Source organism: Gossypium hirsutum, chromosome A08, assembly GCF_007990345.1.
Source record: "Gossypium hirsutum isolate 1008001.06 chromosome A08, Gossypium_hirsutum_v2.1, whole genome shotgun sequence".
Taxonomy (NCBI): domain Eukaryota; kingdom Viridiplantae; phylum Streptophyta; class Magnoliopsida; order Malvales; family Malvaceae; genus Gossypium; species Gossypium hirsutum.
The window spans coordinates 110000207-110017660 of NC_053431.1; the positions used below are offsets into that span (position 1 = coordinate 110000207).

At 31.2% G+C, this 17454-nt stretch overlaps 1 protein-coding gene across 1 annotated transcript; it reads right to left on the minus strand.

Moving 5' to 3' along the window:
• Positions 1-4697: 4697 nt before the first annotated feature.
• LOC107929452 (abscisic acid 8'-hydroxylase CYP707A2) lies at positions 4698-7233 on the minus strand. The gene is made up of 7 exons (XM_016860880.2): positions 6971-7233; positions 6559-6877; positions 6063-6449; positions 5800-5974; positions 5481-5587; positions 5245-5363; positions 4698-5117 (listed from the first exon to the last, which is right to left on the minus strand). Exons 1-7 carry the CDS (start codon positions 7168-7170, stop codon positions 5024-5026), a joined length of 1401 nt encoding a protein of 466 aa, XP_016716369.1. The 5' UTR covers positions 7171-7233; the 3' UTR covers positions 4698-5023.
• Between the last annotated feature and the right edge of the window lie 10221 nt (positions 7234-17454).

The following is a 17454-nucleotide window of genomic DNA, read 5'->3' on the forward strand; positions in this document are numbered from 1 at the left end:
ATCTTCTTATTATTTATGTTCTCTCGATCCTTAATAGAAGTATTCCTACTTCTCAAAAATAATAAATCTAAAAGAGGAAAAAGTAATATATATTTCAACACTATCTGGAACGAGTTTTTTTTTTCTTAGATTTTAACAGCGAGCTCCTTTTTGTCCAATCTTTAACCAATGGCGCTACGGATCATATTCCGGTCATTACCACTTTGCATGGGAGTATAAAGGTATACCGTATATATTACCCTTTGCTTTCATAACTCTTAAATTACGTTTGTTAGTGTTCAATTATCTGTCCCCTTTATCTCTTTAAATTAGTTACAACACTCGCACCTATCAAGTGTTTGTAGTTAAGTGGTTTGCTATATTATAAGAAAACTTTTCTCTACTCTGTTGCTTCCTTTGAATTGATTCTTAGGTTTTCTCTACTACTTTATGGAATTACGTAGCTGAATAGTATGAATCCTGATGGAAACAGAACAATCTCTAAATAGAAGTTATTGCAGCTTTCAGCGATAATTTAACTAGCATCCGTATCACTACTTTTAGGTGCTACGCTGAGTAACAATGCAGCCAAGATGATTGCGTTATGTTCATCTGTTGTTCCACTTAGTTCTTCTAAACATTTTAGTATGAACCCTTTTATTACTGCTCTGGTTATTTCATTGATATCTGTTTATTAAACAACTGATCTATTTTGTTTTATCATTTGGATGTGTACACAAATCAAGGTAAAATATGGGGGAGGGATACGACCATTTAGATTCTGGAGGTCATATCATTCCTTGAGCTGTAATTATCTAGAAGTTTCACGAAGATTTTTGGATTAATAATGTGTCCTGAAAGACCCAGGTATAAATTATTGGCAAAAGATGAGTTTTTGAAAGCACTTATGTCAAGTCTATAACATTAACTAAGCCTAATTAGTTAAAGCTAGTCAGGGTATGTTTTAGCACCACTTGAGATGGGCAATTCCATTGAAAATAAAAAATGTGTTGGAAAAGGTTAGGGAAACGCCTCCCCAACTCTCCTCTGTCTTTTCCAAACTAATTAGCCTAAATGTTTTATTTGGAATCAATGAGTTTGTTCAGGCAATTCTGGGAGGTTTTGTTGAAACTTGAGTTTTTCAAAGAGGGTTAAATTAGATTCACAGGTTCATATCTGATACCACAATCTTATACCATGAGCACAGTCTTATACCATTCAGAAACAAACTAATTGTGTGGACAACAAAACGCCAAATGGAGATACTGATTTAGAGATAAAGCCACGATAAATCCCCAAATAAAACCAATTGGGACAACCCCCCGTAGCATACATGATTCTCTATATTGCATTCAAGTTGCTGACCATATTATTGCATTTAATTTGTGTCCAGCATCTATTGTATCAGTTCTGTACGCGTGACTTTGGATTTTTAAATTTCTGTGTTTTGCAGGTAGGAACTGCTCTTGATACTGTGGGACAGCTTGTGGAAGAACAATGTCTTGACCCTTTCTTTTCTGATAAGTAGGTATCTACCTGGTTTCTAACATTGTCTGAATGTTGGGTGCTTAACTGATAACAGTGGATAACATTTTTTTAGTTCAATCCTATTTCAACATTTGCTGTTTCAGATTGAATTGTCAAAGAACTGTTATATTAGCTTCTTATTCTGGATGTTAGAACTTAAATTCTGGTTTTGTGCCAATCTTCCATTGTCAAGTTGTGTCTTTTCTCCTTGAATCAAACATCCCAATAGTGTTCAAAGTTCAAATAAATTAATTTAGGTCTTATAAATAAGGACATTCTTTACTCTAAAAATATCTTGCACTCTAGGCTAATGAGTATAGGCTTAAGCAAATGAGCTGAGAGTGGAAAACATAAAGAATTTTATTTCTATTTGTTTGCAACCATTAAACGCCACAGATTTCTGTCAGTTGTTGCCTGTCTAAACAAGTACTTGCTTCTGCCGTGTCATGTATTTAACGCCTGTTGAGTTTTGGATCCACAGTTTGATATGAAGATTAGGGGAGCAAGCTGGTGCTGACTGATTTCACATAAGTTGGGAAATTGTTATTGGTTCTGTTGTTTACTGGAATGAACCTTGAGATCCAGAAGTGGTCCTAAACATGTATTTTAGTTTTTTTTTTCCTGGAAAGAAATGCTAAATGGAGACAAGTTAGATTTTTGTTTGCTTTTGGGCTGCAATAATATCCAAAAGCTGCAGAGAACCTCAGATTTCTGAAAGACTACGCTTTATACCAAAACAAGAATGCTTTACAGTGAACACGTTAAGTTATGCAGTGATTATTGTTCCTTCCTTTGTTTGAAATGCTGAGAATTGAATGTAGGACTAATGTAATGGATGCAGTGCACAATCTGTCTACAGCAAAGAAAGCTGAGATCCAGTACTTAAGGAACCTGCTAGAAAGGGTAGGAAATGAACTGGTGACGTTTGTGTTGCAAAGTTGTCCTCGTCTCTTTATGCATGATTTTGCAATCATTTTTGAGCTTTAAAGTATGAACAGAGCTATGTAAGTGGTCAAAATAGTCATGAAAAAACTTTGAACTGTTCATAAAGAAGTAGAATTCTGTGTTCTTGGGATTTACAGACTTGATTTCCAGTTTGGCTGAAATTAGGTGTTAGGCGTCTACCCTATTGATTATGCTTTGTTCTAACTGATATACTGGGAAGTTATGGCAGTCATATTATTTCCAATTTGTTAATAGGCTGAAGAACAAAACCGCCTCATCCGCTCAGGTTGAGCTACATAAGAATAAAGAAGTCACGGGCATGAAAGATGTTGAGGTGTGTATTTCTGATTGTGAATATTTCCTCTCTTTTACCAAACAATTTGGTTCATGAAAAATGAGTTTGATAGCTATTTTAAGTTGGGGAAATCTTAATCTCATTTGACTGATGCAACTTTTGCTGTTAATGGGCGACATTTTTAAGTTGCTGGGAGCATAAGATTTCTGGCTTTTAATAAACTGCATTTTGTGGGCTAATATGTGGTTCTTGACTGAATGGAATGAGTATTACCTTTTGAATCTGACGGACCGTTGTAAATCAGACTACTGGAGTTTGTCTGAAGCAAAAAAGAGGAGCAGTTGGTTGTGAAATTGTCTTATTTTTCATAGGGACTAAGGTTGAACAGTGGTTCTTAAAGTCGTGAGTTGACAACTCTTTTATCCTTGGTAGGCAGGGCCAGGTGAGATTTGTATAACCAAACTTGTTCTTCGAAGGATGTGAAGATAATAATAGATTAGATAAGAAGACAAAGAATGAAGCAAAAAAATAAAATGAATTATAGGTGGCAGTGGCAGTGGTGAGTTGGATGGATATGACATCTTCGCCTGTCTTGTCTTTGTCTTTCTGTTGGTTGGATGATGTAGGCATAAATCACGATGACAATGTGGGAAGAATAACAATATAAATGAATGAATGAATAATTGAGATTGGCGACCTTTTTGTCTTGGGTTTGAATTTAAATGACTCTGTAAGGCCGGCGTTCCTTGCTATCGGCAGCAGGGGAAGTTAAATACTGGGGAGAAGGCACCCAAATATTTCAACTCTTTGGTTTTACTGTTTGTTAATAATAATAATAATAATAATAATAATAATTTAATTTCTCCAACTCATTCATCAGGAGGCGGCCGAAGCTAATAGTTACATTACATAAAATTCTTAACCTAATTTGTTGGACTTGGGCGATTCAAATGCAAATTAGTCAAATATTAATATCGGAGATCATAATTCATGAAAGAACGACACGTGGTTGAATTTTTTTACGAGAAACAGAGATCCCAAAGTCAGAAGATTTTTTCTTTTTCTTTTTCATTTTCATTTTCGCTTTCAAGTCATGAATGATAGGTGAGTCAAAAGGGGGAGGAGCTAGCTGTTGCCGCTTCTTCATTCTTGTAATTATATAATTGAAGTTGACTTTTTTGAAATTGTTAACAAAAAAGAAAAAAAAAGAAATTAGTGCCGTGATTATCTTAATTTCAGGGTTCTTCTTTCTTTATCAGAAAACTTGTTCAGGTTTGAATCCGCTTTGGTGTTGCTAAGTTGACAAGAAATTCTATTATTGTGAATGGAAGAAATGCAGAGTTGCACCTGCATGCAGCAGATAAAGCAAAACCCAGTAATAATTTTCTCCTTCTCTACTAACAACTAAAACAGAGATGCTTGAATTTATCAGTTTTTAGTGGATCAATAACCAAGAACAATCAATGGGTTTTTGTTAGTTTCATCATCACTAGTCCATGCAATGCATGCACGTAGAAGCACTTAAAAGTTCTTGTTTCCATTCATTTTCATTTTTTCTTTAAATTATAGCTGCTCCAAATAAACAACTAGCTTGGTTGGCAACGAGTAAAAAGAAAGGGAAGAGCTGAAAATTAGGTTATATATTTCATAGCTAGAGCAAATTAAGAGTTGATATAATATATAGGTATTGTGAACGATAGCTAGCTAGTTAGCTGTCTCGTTGAACCCAAACATTAACAGTGATTGAAGGCATAAACTATGAAACCAATTAATAAATGGATGATTGGAAAGAGATAAAAGAAACGTAGGGCAGGCCATTTGAAGAAGTTTCATTGATTAGTGAGGATTTATGTGCTCACATTGAAGTTTGAAGCATTCTTAATCTCAATCAAATTCATTGCTGGAAATATTCTGTCAATAAGTAATCAAAGTCAACCAAATCAACACGATGTATAAAATTTTCAATAATTCATATAAATATGAATAATATATATTTTTTGCCTTGCGGACTTCATTTAAATTAAGAAAACTTACAAAAGACACTCCCTTCCATTTTTTGTTATTCTTTGCTATAAGTTGGAGAAAGAATAAACAGGAAACTGTTTGCAGATTTTGCTTTTCTTTTCTGTACAGTTTGGGGACTTGGTTTTTTTTCTTTCTATTTTTGTTATTTATGATCTCAAGTTTCTTCATTTGTCCAAAAAGCTCTTTGTTGGAACTGTCTTCGCCTTTGCATTCTTTGCTTCATACTCTAAAATTAAGAAATTGAGTGCATGCCTATGATTTTCTGATTAATCTGATGGGCAAACCATTCTGGGGAAGAGCAAAAGGACCATACTGAATTCCACTATTTGTACCCACCACAGACCACCTGCAAAAAAATCACATTCATATGTCATGTTTTATTTTATATTTCTATTAATAGAAACAATCAGATCATAAAAATCCCACAAACTGAGAAAAAGAAAAAAGGAAGAGATTGAAAGACTGTCGGTTACCTGTACTTCGTGGTCAGATGATGGAGAAGGACCATGATTTCCAGCTTGGCTAACTCATTCCCTGGACATGAATGTGTTCCATTGCCAAATGGCATAAATGTATTGGGTTTTGGAACAAACTGTTCAATCATTGAGCAAAAGTATGCTTTAGGTGATTGCTACTTACTCTCTCTCCTTTTTTTTTTTTAATTTAAAAGAAAAAAAATTGAAAACAACAAAACTCTGCATAAGTCTACCTCAAATCTTGAAGGATCAAACTTTTCAGGATCTGGGAAGATTTCTGGGCTGTGATGAATGTTTCTAAAAAGTGGTAAAACTTTCCATCCTTTTGGTATAAGATACCCTGTTTAATATTTTTCACAACAAAAAGACAAGTTAGGCTATTTGAACCAAAAAGGCAAAGGTAGTAGCATTATACTCTTAACAGTTATATAGATTGAATTATCTGTATTGAAATGTGGACCGATCAAGATTTCAAATCAAATGAAATCTTTTATCACTAAAGAGTGACTTAGTATGTGTATATATATTGACAGAGGTTGTGGTGCAACTGACCTTCATATTCAACATCAGCCACTGCTTCTCTGAAGGTAAAAGATAAAATCGAAGCAACCCTAAGTGTCTCCTGAATCACTCTTGAAGTTATGGGCATCTTCTTGGTATCTGCCCAGCTCAGAGTTTGCTCCTCACCGCATTTCTCTTTACCTTTCATTATGGCCTCTTGTTCATCCTGTAAAACACCACAAGAAACAACCAAGTCAGTGTGTCTATGGTGGAGTTTTCTTGGACTAGTCCCATAGGAGGAGCAATAAACTTACCGTGACAGCTTGAAGAACGCTGGGGTTTTCTCCAAGGTACTTAATTATCCAAGTGAGTACACTAGCGGTGGTGTCACGAGCAGCAAAGATTACACCAATGATGTTATCAGCGATTTGTTCATCGGTGAGGCCTTCTTTATCACCCATGAAAGAACCCAACAAGTCATTGTACTCCTGCTTCGTTTCTCTCCTGGTCGATATGATTTTGGCCAGGATCTGAGCTAGCTCTTTCCTTGCTTTCATCGATTTGTTGAAAAGTGTACCCGGAATGTTAATGGGCATCGAGTTATAACCTTTTTCTAATATGTAATAACACCTCTTCAGATCTTCTCTGTACTTCACTTCATCCTCTCCGAATATCGATAGCAGCGCAACATTGAATGTGTACTGCAAATATAAAAAATATATTTGATATCAACATATCATCAAACACAGGGTAAACAAAAACAGAGGAAACAACCCTGTTTTTTTTTCCCTCTCTGTTTTTTAGGCTTACCGTTTTCATTTCTTGGAAAGTGGTAATCAGCCTGCCTTCCAATGACTGGAGAGAATCTTTGGCAATGGATTCGATGTTGGAAACGAAGCTTTTGATGGCTTCAGGCACGAAGGCACGGAGCACAAGCTTCCTCAATTTGGCATGGTACTGTCCTTGGCTAAAGAAAATGGCTTGTTTGCCCAACATCCTCTCTTTACTGGCCGGAAACGTTGGCTTGAAGAGGTGAGACTTGGTGACAAGCACAAATTTCGCAGCTTCCGGGCTGGAAATCATCACACAGGGACACCCGAGTATATGGGTCTTGAATATGGAGCCGTACCTATATAAAAACAAACAAACACAAGCCACAGCCCATTGTAAGCATGCATTACATTACACTGCAAAGAACATGCCACAAAGAAAAATAACACACCTTTTCTGCTTGGAAGCAAAGAAGACATTTGGGTTTTGGGAGTAGAGCTGAAAGGTTTCACCGATGTACGGCCAACCCAAGGTGCCTGGCGGGAGGGGTAAATCCCGGGATTTTTTGGATTTGAACAAATTAAGCAGAGAATTGAAGAGAAAAATAAAGAAAATGGAAGCAAATAAGGGAATCATGAAATAGAATGCCATGTTTAATAAATTATAAATAGGGTGGAAATCTTGGTAGCTGAATGGTGAAGAAGTTGTGTGATGGAAACAAGTGAGCAGCAGGTATATATATAGGGGGGGGGGACTGGGGATTGGGTCGGGCTCGGTCGGGTCGGGTTAGAAATATGAAAAGGATATAGGAAGGGAAAAGGAAGGGGGTTTGAAATACAACTTGAATCCCCCACACGCGGAATCTCCCTCCAGCTCATTGCATGTTTTCTAGTTCTACTCATCTGTACTCTTTATCCGTGCTAATATATTTTCTGTGACTCAGTTCATTGTTACATATTCTATTTTTATTATTTTATTAATATTAAAATTTCATCTCACTATTTTTTTTATTTAATTACCGATGTTAACGTTATCAGTAAAGGTCAAAGCTTTAAACCTTGTGCTTTTAGTTATATTTGTGGGTTTTAATTCGATTTGATCGGTTTATTTTAATCTTAATTATTTTGATTATTAATTTATTTTATGTTTTATCTTAGTTTAATTCTATTTTATAATTATTTGAATATATATCTATTTTTATGTGTGAGTTTTAATCTCGTGGAATAATTTTAGTCTAGATTATTTTGATTCTTAGATTATTTATATTTGATTTTGATTTGATTATAATTTGTCCTTACTTAAACTCATATTTGTGATTGTATTATAATCACAATGTTGTATAATTTTTATCTATTTCTTTTTTTTCATATATTTTTATTAATGACTGTGAATGTTTTTGTATTATTTTACAATAAAAACATAATTATTAACTATAATTTAATATATAGATTGAGTCTTAACTCGACTGACATTAAAATTATTATCAATGTAAGAAAATATGAATTCCCTGAAGTGAATTGTACTCTTATTTAAAAATTAACTAGTAACTGTAGATAATTTAAAATGATTAAATGTAAAAAAACTATAAATTAGTCATAAAATAAAAATAGCAAGCACGTGGCAGGACTGAAAGAAAAGAAAGCAGAAAGAGCGCGTGAGTGTTTGACCAGAATCAAGAAAAGGTTGGGTTTTAAGACATGAAAGAAAACGTCCCTTAAGCAAGACAAAAGGAGAGTTTGAAGTTAGAAGTATGAGTCACTTTAACGAGCTCAATCCGTACTCACTTTTTCTTTGAACATCCAAATATTGAAGGGTAGAAACCCCATAGTCTTTTACCATACCTCACTCTAAAAGTCTGCAATTTTTATACGCTTCACCAAAATCTGTGCCATATGTTTTAAATCTTAAACTAAAATAATTTGTCATTCAAAACCCCCATCTTTGAATTGGAGACAGTTCAAAGCATGCCTTTTTATTTTCAAAGCAAAACCCCACTTTGAACAAGCTGCAATAAAAGCTTATACAATATATTTATCAATATATATAATAAGCAGCCAAAAGAGTGAGAGTGTTTAATAAATGTTGGGTTGGATTTGGGTGGTGTTTTGGTGAGTCAAAACCTTTGTCAAGCCCCAACCAAAAATAAAGACTTACATATACAAGAAACGAAGTCACCGTGTACTGCTTCAATAAAAATGTGGTTTCTCATTTATACTCAAAATCACCATAATTGAATAATATTTTTGGTCTGTTATAGGTTTTATAGGTTTAGGAATTAGTCCAAAACCTCAATTTTTTTCCATCTTGGGTGGGGGGCTCTCAATCATCAATTTATCATCTCTTATGCTCATCAACATTCTATTCTTAACTATTTTTAATATTTCATCTACATCATTAATTAGTGTAGCCATGATAAGATTTTTTAATTATATGTGAATTTTAATGTTTAAATGCATTTAGCACTTTGATTTTATTTAAGTTATACTAATTTGAAAAAAAAACAAATAAATCTATTTATTCTACATTAATTAGTAACTATAATTATACTAAAATAACATTATATATTAAAAAAAAATCATGCTTTTTTTCCTTTTCGAGTACATTTTCATCCAAAATAACTAGTAATGTACCAATGACTATGAACTTAGTAGCTTACCCTTTTTTTTTTTTAACTAAGCTACCGATACTGATATATTTTCTTTTATATGGTAACAAAAGGAATAAAATGAAGCGAAACTTGAAAGAAAAACAACAGGGATAGTAAAATGATTATATTACAATACCAATGTAGTATTTTCTTTAGTAATGTGATGCACTTACAGTTAAAGACATATTCATATTATACATGTACATGCTATGTTTAAATAGAATTGTCTAAATAATGGTTTACCACTTACTTTTCCAAAATTTAAATTCGAATGGATTCTATAGATGAACAATCTTTGATCATCAAACCAATCACAAGAATTCAATACCGATATAATTAAAGTAAAAGTCACGAGTAATTGAGCATTTATAGTAGTTAAATAGTAGCTATTGGTGGCAAAAAAAACAACAGCAATACTAGTATTAAAATATGGTGTGATATGTTCCACCGGGTTAATATTTGATATTATTATTGTGTGTACTAGATGTTGATATATTATAAAAAAGTTGAAATTAAATTTACCTAACTTTATTGTTGATGAGGCAATAAATTGATTCATCCATAAGCTATACAATTATATATTGTTAGTGCATCAAATATAAATTATATATAGAGTGATATTGATTATTTCTTCAATAATACCATTCAGAGTTAAAAAGTAAAAAATTAAGCATTTTGTATTAGAGAGATGGAGATAAAATTATAAAATTTGAGAGGTAAAAATTTAAAATTTTATATAAAAAAACCCTAATTTGAATTATTAGTTTTTAAAAAGAGGTTAAAATTTAATCAAACCAAAATCCCTACTTGCCTTTTGATCCGCATATATATTTGCAAATATTTTTGTTTCCATTTGTTTACGGTCTTTGGGTGTTTAGGATGGCAATGGAGAGGTAATTAACATTTTTTACTACATTTGGGTATTTAATTAATTTGATACTTCAGTATCTGAATGCTAAATAATTGGTTAAAATATGAGCAATTTGAGATTTTGTTTTTGTTTAAAAGAGTTAAAAATTTAAGTGTTGTTATTTTTATTTTATTTTAAAAAATCTTAATTCAATCATTAATGTTGTTAGTATTTTTTTTATCAAAATTTATAAAATTGACATGTCTATTTTCTTTCAACCATATGGCACAAGTTAGTAAATTATGATTGAAAATACTAATTTCAATGATGAAACTAGATTTTTAATTTTTTTTTAAAAAAGATAAATTTTAAATATAAAAAATAAATTACAAATTATGTCAAACTACATGGACTAATCGACCTAAATAAATACATATGTCCAGACTAAAAAGAGAATAGATTTGTAAAATAAAAATGGAGGATATATTAATTATGTAAAAGGAAAAAAAATAAAATGATGAGATTTGTGAGATGAAAATGGGAACTCTTAGCCAGGAGATCAATTATGATCAGAATGTTTCAATCTTTTTCAAAATTTGGATTAGCTGAATAGTCCAATAATGATGCATGACATCTTAATGCATGTGTTGTGGCAATACATGTGGCTAAACCTAAAAAGAGTTGAGTTGTCAAAGTCAATTACCAAATACAAAACCATTTGTTTTTTGTTTTTTATTTTATGCTTAATTATGTTGAGATGAAATTAATAATAGGCTTTACTAATATAGATATTCTGTCCCGATGGATGAGTTTGTGTAGTGAAGCCACCTGTTGTGATTTCTCCCATCCAAACCATATATGAAAATTAATTACTTGCTTATTTTAATGGCTGACTTTTTCCTTTGTATTATTATGGTTATGTTCAAAACACATGGTCTTGAAATCATACTCTTATCCCAATTTATATGCCAATATGGTTTGTACTAAAAATATTTAAAATTTTCATTTTATACATTATCACTCAATCACAACTTGGTTGACATTTAATAAAATAAAATAAAATAAAAAATTTATAAACAGAGTGGTCCTGCAAGTAGTCATGAAATCTACACTTTATATCTCTACAATATTTTACTTTCCGTGAAATATCCCATTTTTTAGTCATTCCACCCCTCGTCACCTTCTTCTTCAGTGTCAAGTGGGAAGTAACAAGTGGGCAATCATATTGTTATATTTCATCCAATGCACAAGTGGTCCTTTATTTTATTTCATTTTTTGTTTTTCTCCTTAATTTGTACAAAATGTTTATACCCCAATCATTTTCCTTTTTTGGGGGAAGATCTTGCATAATGCCAACAAGTTACCATTGCAATAACAAAACAAATTTATTATTCTCCATACCAGTTCTTTACATTTATTAGGAAATCCTCTGCCAATAACACAAAAGCCAAAATATTGCTTTTCTTACATGTTAATATTATTTCCCAAATTTTATTTTTTAACTTTTTTATGCCCAGCTTTTTCATTTATAAATAGACTCTTCACCAAGTTTCTTCCATTGGAAAAATGTTATAAGAGAATTTATAGTCAATTATACATATAATAATAATAAAGGAAATCAAAAATAAGAAAATAATAGTTATTGATAAAAGTAAAAAAAAAGAAAAAGAAATCACTAATTTCAAATACAAAAGCCAAAACATTTATATATACGGCCAAAAAAAAAAGGAAATGATGATAAATATGCCCAAAAGATACCACTAGGTCAATATACACCAAGATTTTATTAGACTAATTTATAAAGCATAAATGATGCTGATATAATAATTGGATTCTTTCCATTTTTCTCATAAACATGGTACGATGACAGGTTTGCAGAGACTGCATTTTTTGGGATTAGATTAATATCAACGAAAGGTACAATGTAACAATAACACTTCCTGTCTGCCCATTTATATATATACACCCACTTCCCTGTCTCTCTCATCTTCCGAATTTTATGAAAAGAATGCTTGATTCTGACAACCCGCTATGAGTCCCATAGCCATATGATCGTCACCACATTCATGCATGCTTATGGAAGGCGGATAATTAATTTTCACATAAAGTCACTGTGGATGCAATTTTCATCTTTATGTAGTAATTGAGAATATCCATGCATGCATCCTCCCATTTATCTATATTTGTATGCAAATGGACAATTGAAGTTGAAAGGTCCAAAAAGTCTAAGCTCAAAACTCTACATTGCTGCATTCATTAGATTTTGTCTTTCATAAACAGAAGCTATATATGCTTTCCATCTTTGAACAACCAAACCTTCATGCATCACTACTAACTTTGGCCTTACATTATATTCGTCTCATTATCCCACTCCATGCATTTTAACAATTTAGTTCCATCTCTAAATAAATCCTACCTCCTGCTTCTTATCTCAACAATTAATTAATTGATATCTAATACTTAAAGATTTATGTGCGTCAAAAAATTATTGAGGGACTAGTCTCAAATCTTAACTAATATTATATGTATTGGGGTTATGTTATGGCTAGTGCTTTGCATTGCGCTAGCTGTCCTTAGCGAAAGCCAGCATCATTCCATTAGTTTAAATTAATAATTTAAAACCACATACGTCGAGTATGCTTCTCTTCTGCTCTGATGACTAATGGCGATTTCTCTATGGCTGGGCGACCCACGTCCCCAATACCTGCTAACGTTTAAATTTGTACGTATATGATCGTGGTATTATTAATTTAATAAATTAAACACAACCCATTGCAAAGATAAAAACAATTCATTGCTAAGAAATACGCTTCTAACTTTGTGGTTGGTAACACAACAACTGAATCAAATTTCATTTAACTTATATAATGTAATGTATATTCTCTAACCCCCAACTAATTATCTCTCTAACAATCACCTCCACTTTACATCCAACTAAAATTGCAACCTTTTCTTTTAATGAGTAAGTAAAATGGGTTCCAAAATTTCATCTAAAACTGATGTCAATTAAGATTTCAACACAATTTTTTTTTGTCACTCCAACACTAGTTTACTTTATGGATTGCTACAATTTCTTCTTTAACTAATATATTATGCACTCCTTTTGAAAAAAGAAAAAAGAAAAAGGATGGCTGTATAAATAGCACAAGTTAAAAGGGTGCAGTATCGATTTTTTCCAATAAAAACAATTTTAGTTAAATGAATTTTTTTTTTCACAAAACTAAACCAAGTCTTAAATTCAATGCATTATTAACAAAAACAACATCCATGTAATAATTACAGCAAGTTTAAAACATTAACTATAAGGTACATTAGTCTTACACTTAACGAGTTTATCTTGTCTCTTATTGATCTTATCAATTAAAGATATAAATTAAAACCATTTTATAAGTTAAGAATACTTGTAAGTGTTAGACCCCACGAGCCTAAAGCTAAAACTTACGTCATTGGAATCACATCTCTGACATGGACAAAACACTTTTCAATAATATGTCACATATATTTATTAATTTCACATATATCTATTAATTTGACATGATAATCTGTACCTATAAAGAAAGGACATCCATAAATTAGAGTATAGGCTTTGGAGAGTATGTAACTAATTCAAGAATGACATATTATTTCTGGAGAAGAACCAAATGTGCCCCTTTTAAAACTCTCAATCATCAAGAAATAGGGTTTTCTCTCTCTTTTTTCTCCACAGTCAAACTCTATGCCACCTTTCTTCTTCCTCCCACATTCTAATCTTTAACGGAACCTCATCAACCACCATCATCTCAATTGTATTTTAACAAACAAATTTAAGTTAACTTTACTTGATTATTTTAAAAAAAAATTAAAACAAATAACTTTTAAATTTTCATAAAATGATATTATCTAATTTGTCAGTAACGTGAGTGTGTAAATTAATAATATAATCTATACTAGAAATTCAACGTATAAGTTTCAACGATAAGTCTCCTTCAATTTTATGACCAATACAAGTGTATGGAGGGGAGGGTAGATTGATGGTCAAAGCAACCACTTGGATTTCTCCGATTAGATTGCCAGAATGATGAAATATTGTCAATTTCAGACATTGAATTAAATAGGGGTCCCTTATTTTGGTTGGAAAAATAGACCCAAATCTTATTGACCAAAAACTGTATGGTACCATATTAGGTGTTAGCGAGAATTTTTTACATCAACTCAGCAATTGCAAGTAATAAAATTTGTCAAAAATGCATAATACATTGTCTGAATTTGAAACATTTGAAAATAGTATCATTAGACGACAAAAAACTATATACACCGATACAACGAGGAAATTGGTAGAAAAAATGCATGCGCATTTACAAATACAATTAGGGCAGTCAGCTGCCTCTTAATTTTTCATTTATAATAAAATAACTTCATTTAAAAAAATTTACGAATACATATCACAAATTATATATGTTGGATTACTAAAATTGTAATAAACTTAATACAAAATAAAATGAATTGACTTAAATTTAGAATAATTTAAAGAAAAATCCAGCACACTTAAATGCTAGTTAAATGCTTGAGAATTATAATAAAATTAAATCTTTGCTTATGTTCTTTCTATATAATTTGATGCTTTGCATGGTTATAGACATCAATTCGAGTTTGTGTGCATTTTATGTCCTTTTTACCTTTTTTTTTCTTTAAAACCTTTAGGTATTTGAAAAATTGCAATGATTTTGACTAAATTAAGAGAAATATGTATATTTATGTTAATTGATAAGTTAATATTAAATAATTTAATTTCTTTTGACATTAATGCTTATACAATATGATAAGTTTCTATTTAGGCGGGCTGACATTAAATTATTACTTCAATTTTATTATATTTTTTTAATAGTGAGATGGAATATTAAAAAATTAAATTGAGCTTATCTGAACTTGAGCTCACCTAAAAGAATTTCTTTAAATTTTAAGTAGAAGAATGTCTATGAAAACCTCTAATCTCGGCCTCTCCTTGCCACCAATTTTGGCTTTGCCTTTGAATCTTATTTTTATTTATTAATAAAATTTAAACTTGGAAATCTTGTTTAAGGAACATAGAACCCCTACTTTTAGACTTAATTATTTTTATTATACATTCATAATATGGATGAAAAATAATATATTTATTAAAAATTTATGTTAAAATCAAATGAATTTTTAATTGAAATTATCAATATAAAAATATTTAAAAAATAAAATAAAAACAAATTTTCTTAATAAAAATATTTTAAATTATTTTCCATAAAAAATGCTTTTGCTTTTTAATGCAAATAAATCCGACCTCTCTTGCCTTCAATGCCTTTCAACCGTACTTTATAGTCCCCGACCATCTTTTTCGCACCTCACTACCACGCGCCTGTTCATCTTATCCTTTATGTTTTTGAGTATTCTATATAGCCGACATAAAAACACAAAACCAATGCCTAAATTTCTATCTATTGCAAAATTTATGTGGTTAAATTGACACGTCCAATTCATTTTCTTTCTTTCTTCCTTTTTTTTCCCTTAATCCATTATTTGATATATCTTTTAATGTAATACTTAAACTTTTTGTCTAATTTAAAAATTATTTTTGACAAAATTTATAATTTTTAGTACTTAAAAGTAATAATGTTAACTTTTTAGTATTTAATTTGAATTTTAGAGTTGAGTTGATAAAAATTCATCATTTACTAATAATATTAGTAATTAACTTTTATCAAATCAATTCTAAAACTCGAAAAACATGAGTCATCATATAAAGCAAGTTTGAAGAATGCCCACCTCCTCTTCAAGTAACCTTAGATCTGAGCAAAATTCAAAGGGTAAACTATAAATCAAGTCATTGTTTCTTTCACATGATTCCTAAATTGAATTTCACCAAAAACCAAATATCAATCATTCTTAATCAAACCTTGATTTGATTATAACCTAATTTTGAAACTAAAACTAGGTCTAACTAATCAATATAAAAAAGCATAGCCTTAATCAAATCTAAGCATAAATTGAAATATTTATATTCAAAACAATTCTTTTCCTTTTCCAAAATTTGACAAAAATCGTGTAGATTATTCCTTTCCTTTTCTTTTATTTTTTTGACGAATAAAATTAAGTAAACGATAAAATTGATCTAAACCTTCTTGGATACTCTCCCAATAAAGCTTTATTGGAAGCTGATCATGGATGAATCGAAGAGAAAAAGGGAGCATGGAACCAAATTGGTTTGGGTAAGTTTCGTATGGTGGTCATTTTAGTCATTGAAAGTGTCGAGCTCGTTTGAAGCATTCGTGAAACAACGTAGTTTCGAGAGGGCGAGAATGTTGTAGGTAAGGTAGATAAGGTGGGCATGGGGATTGGTTAGGAGTTTGAGGGAATGAGCTCAGGAAATTTGTTGAAGGTAGACTGCCATAGGTCACGATTGGCGAGGTCTTCGAGTGAGGCAAGCTTGTGGACTAGGTTATTGAGAGATCCGAATTGGTCCGTCAAAGCGACAGTGGATGATGATGGTTTGTAACTATGGGGTAAGAATGGGGTGAGCATGTGCGAGGCAATTTTTATTTTCGTTTTAGCTTTCACCTTTTCGTGTTTTAGAAACATAAAAAAGTTATGTTAAAAGAAATGAAAAGCATAGAAAAACTATTTTAAAAGAAATGGAGAAGGGAGTAAAATAAAGGGAGAAGCAGAAGAGAATGGAAAAAAAAGGAAATTTAAAAGAACATAAAAGAAAAAAATGCTCTATTATAATGCACGTCGATAATGACAGTAGAACAATCGTAAAACAATAAGAAAAAAAAATAAGAACACAGATTTTACGTGAAAACCCTTTCGGGAAAAAAAACCACAAGTAGAGGAGAATAAATTCACTAATGTTGAAAAATGAAAGATATAAGAGGAGTTTCAATTTATTTAAGGATTGAAAAACTCTGTTCTAATCAAAGTCAAGTAGTAGAAATATAGTTATATACGGACTCAACTTGTGCGGTATGTTCCGTACTGCGGGGATTTCGCCCCTACAAATCCCCTTATTTTGTCACTATATTTATTTTTTCAATAAGTGACGGGATTTGGGTCACACAATCTCTAACATGCTTAAAACGAAAAATTATAGAGAGGAATTGTATAATTTAACCTAAAATTTTCGTTTGAAATAATGATTTAACGTGTCACGTTAGCTTACTGTTACAGCGTTAATGATAATTAATGGCTCAGTGATAAAAATGTAACATAACGTAAGTGACTAAAGCGTAGCATTTCAAACATAAATGATCAAAATGTAATTTGAGGTAAATAAAAGTGACTATTTTGATAGTTTACCCAAATTTAAATAAAAAATATTTATTATTTATCTATTTATTTATTATTTAATTTATTCATTTCTTGTTTTTAATTGCACAATAAAAAAATTAATTACATAATGAAATATACTTTTCATAAAAAAAATATATGATTT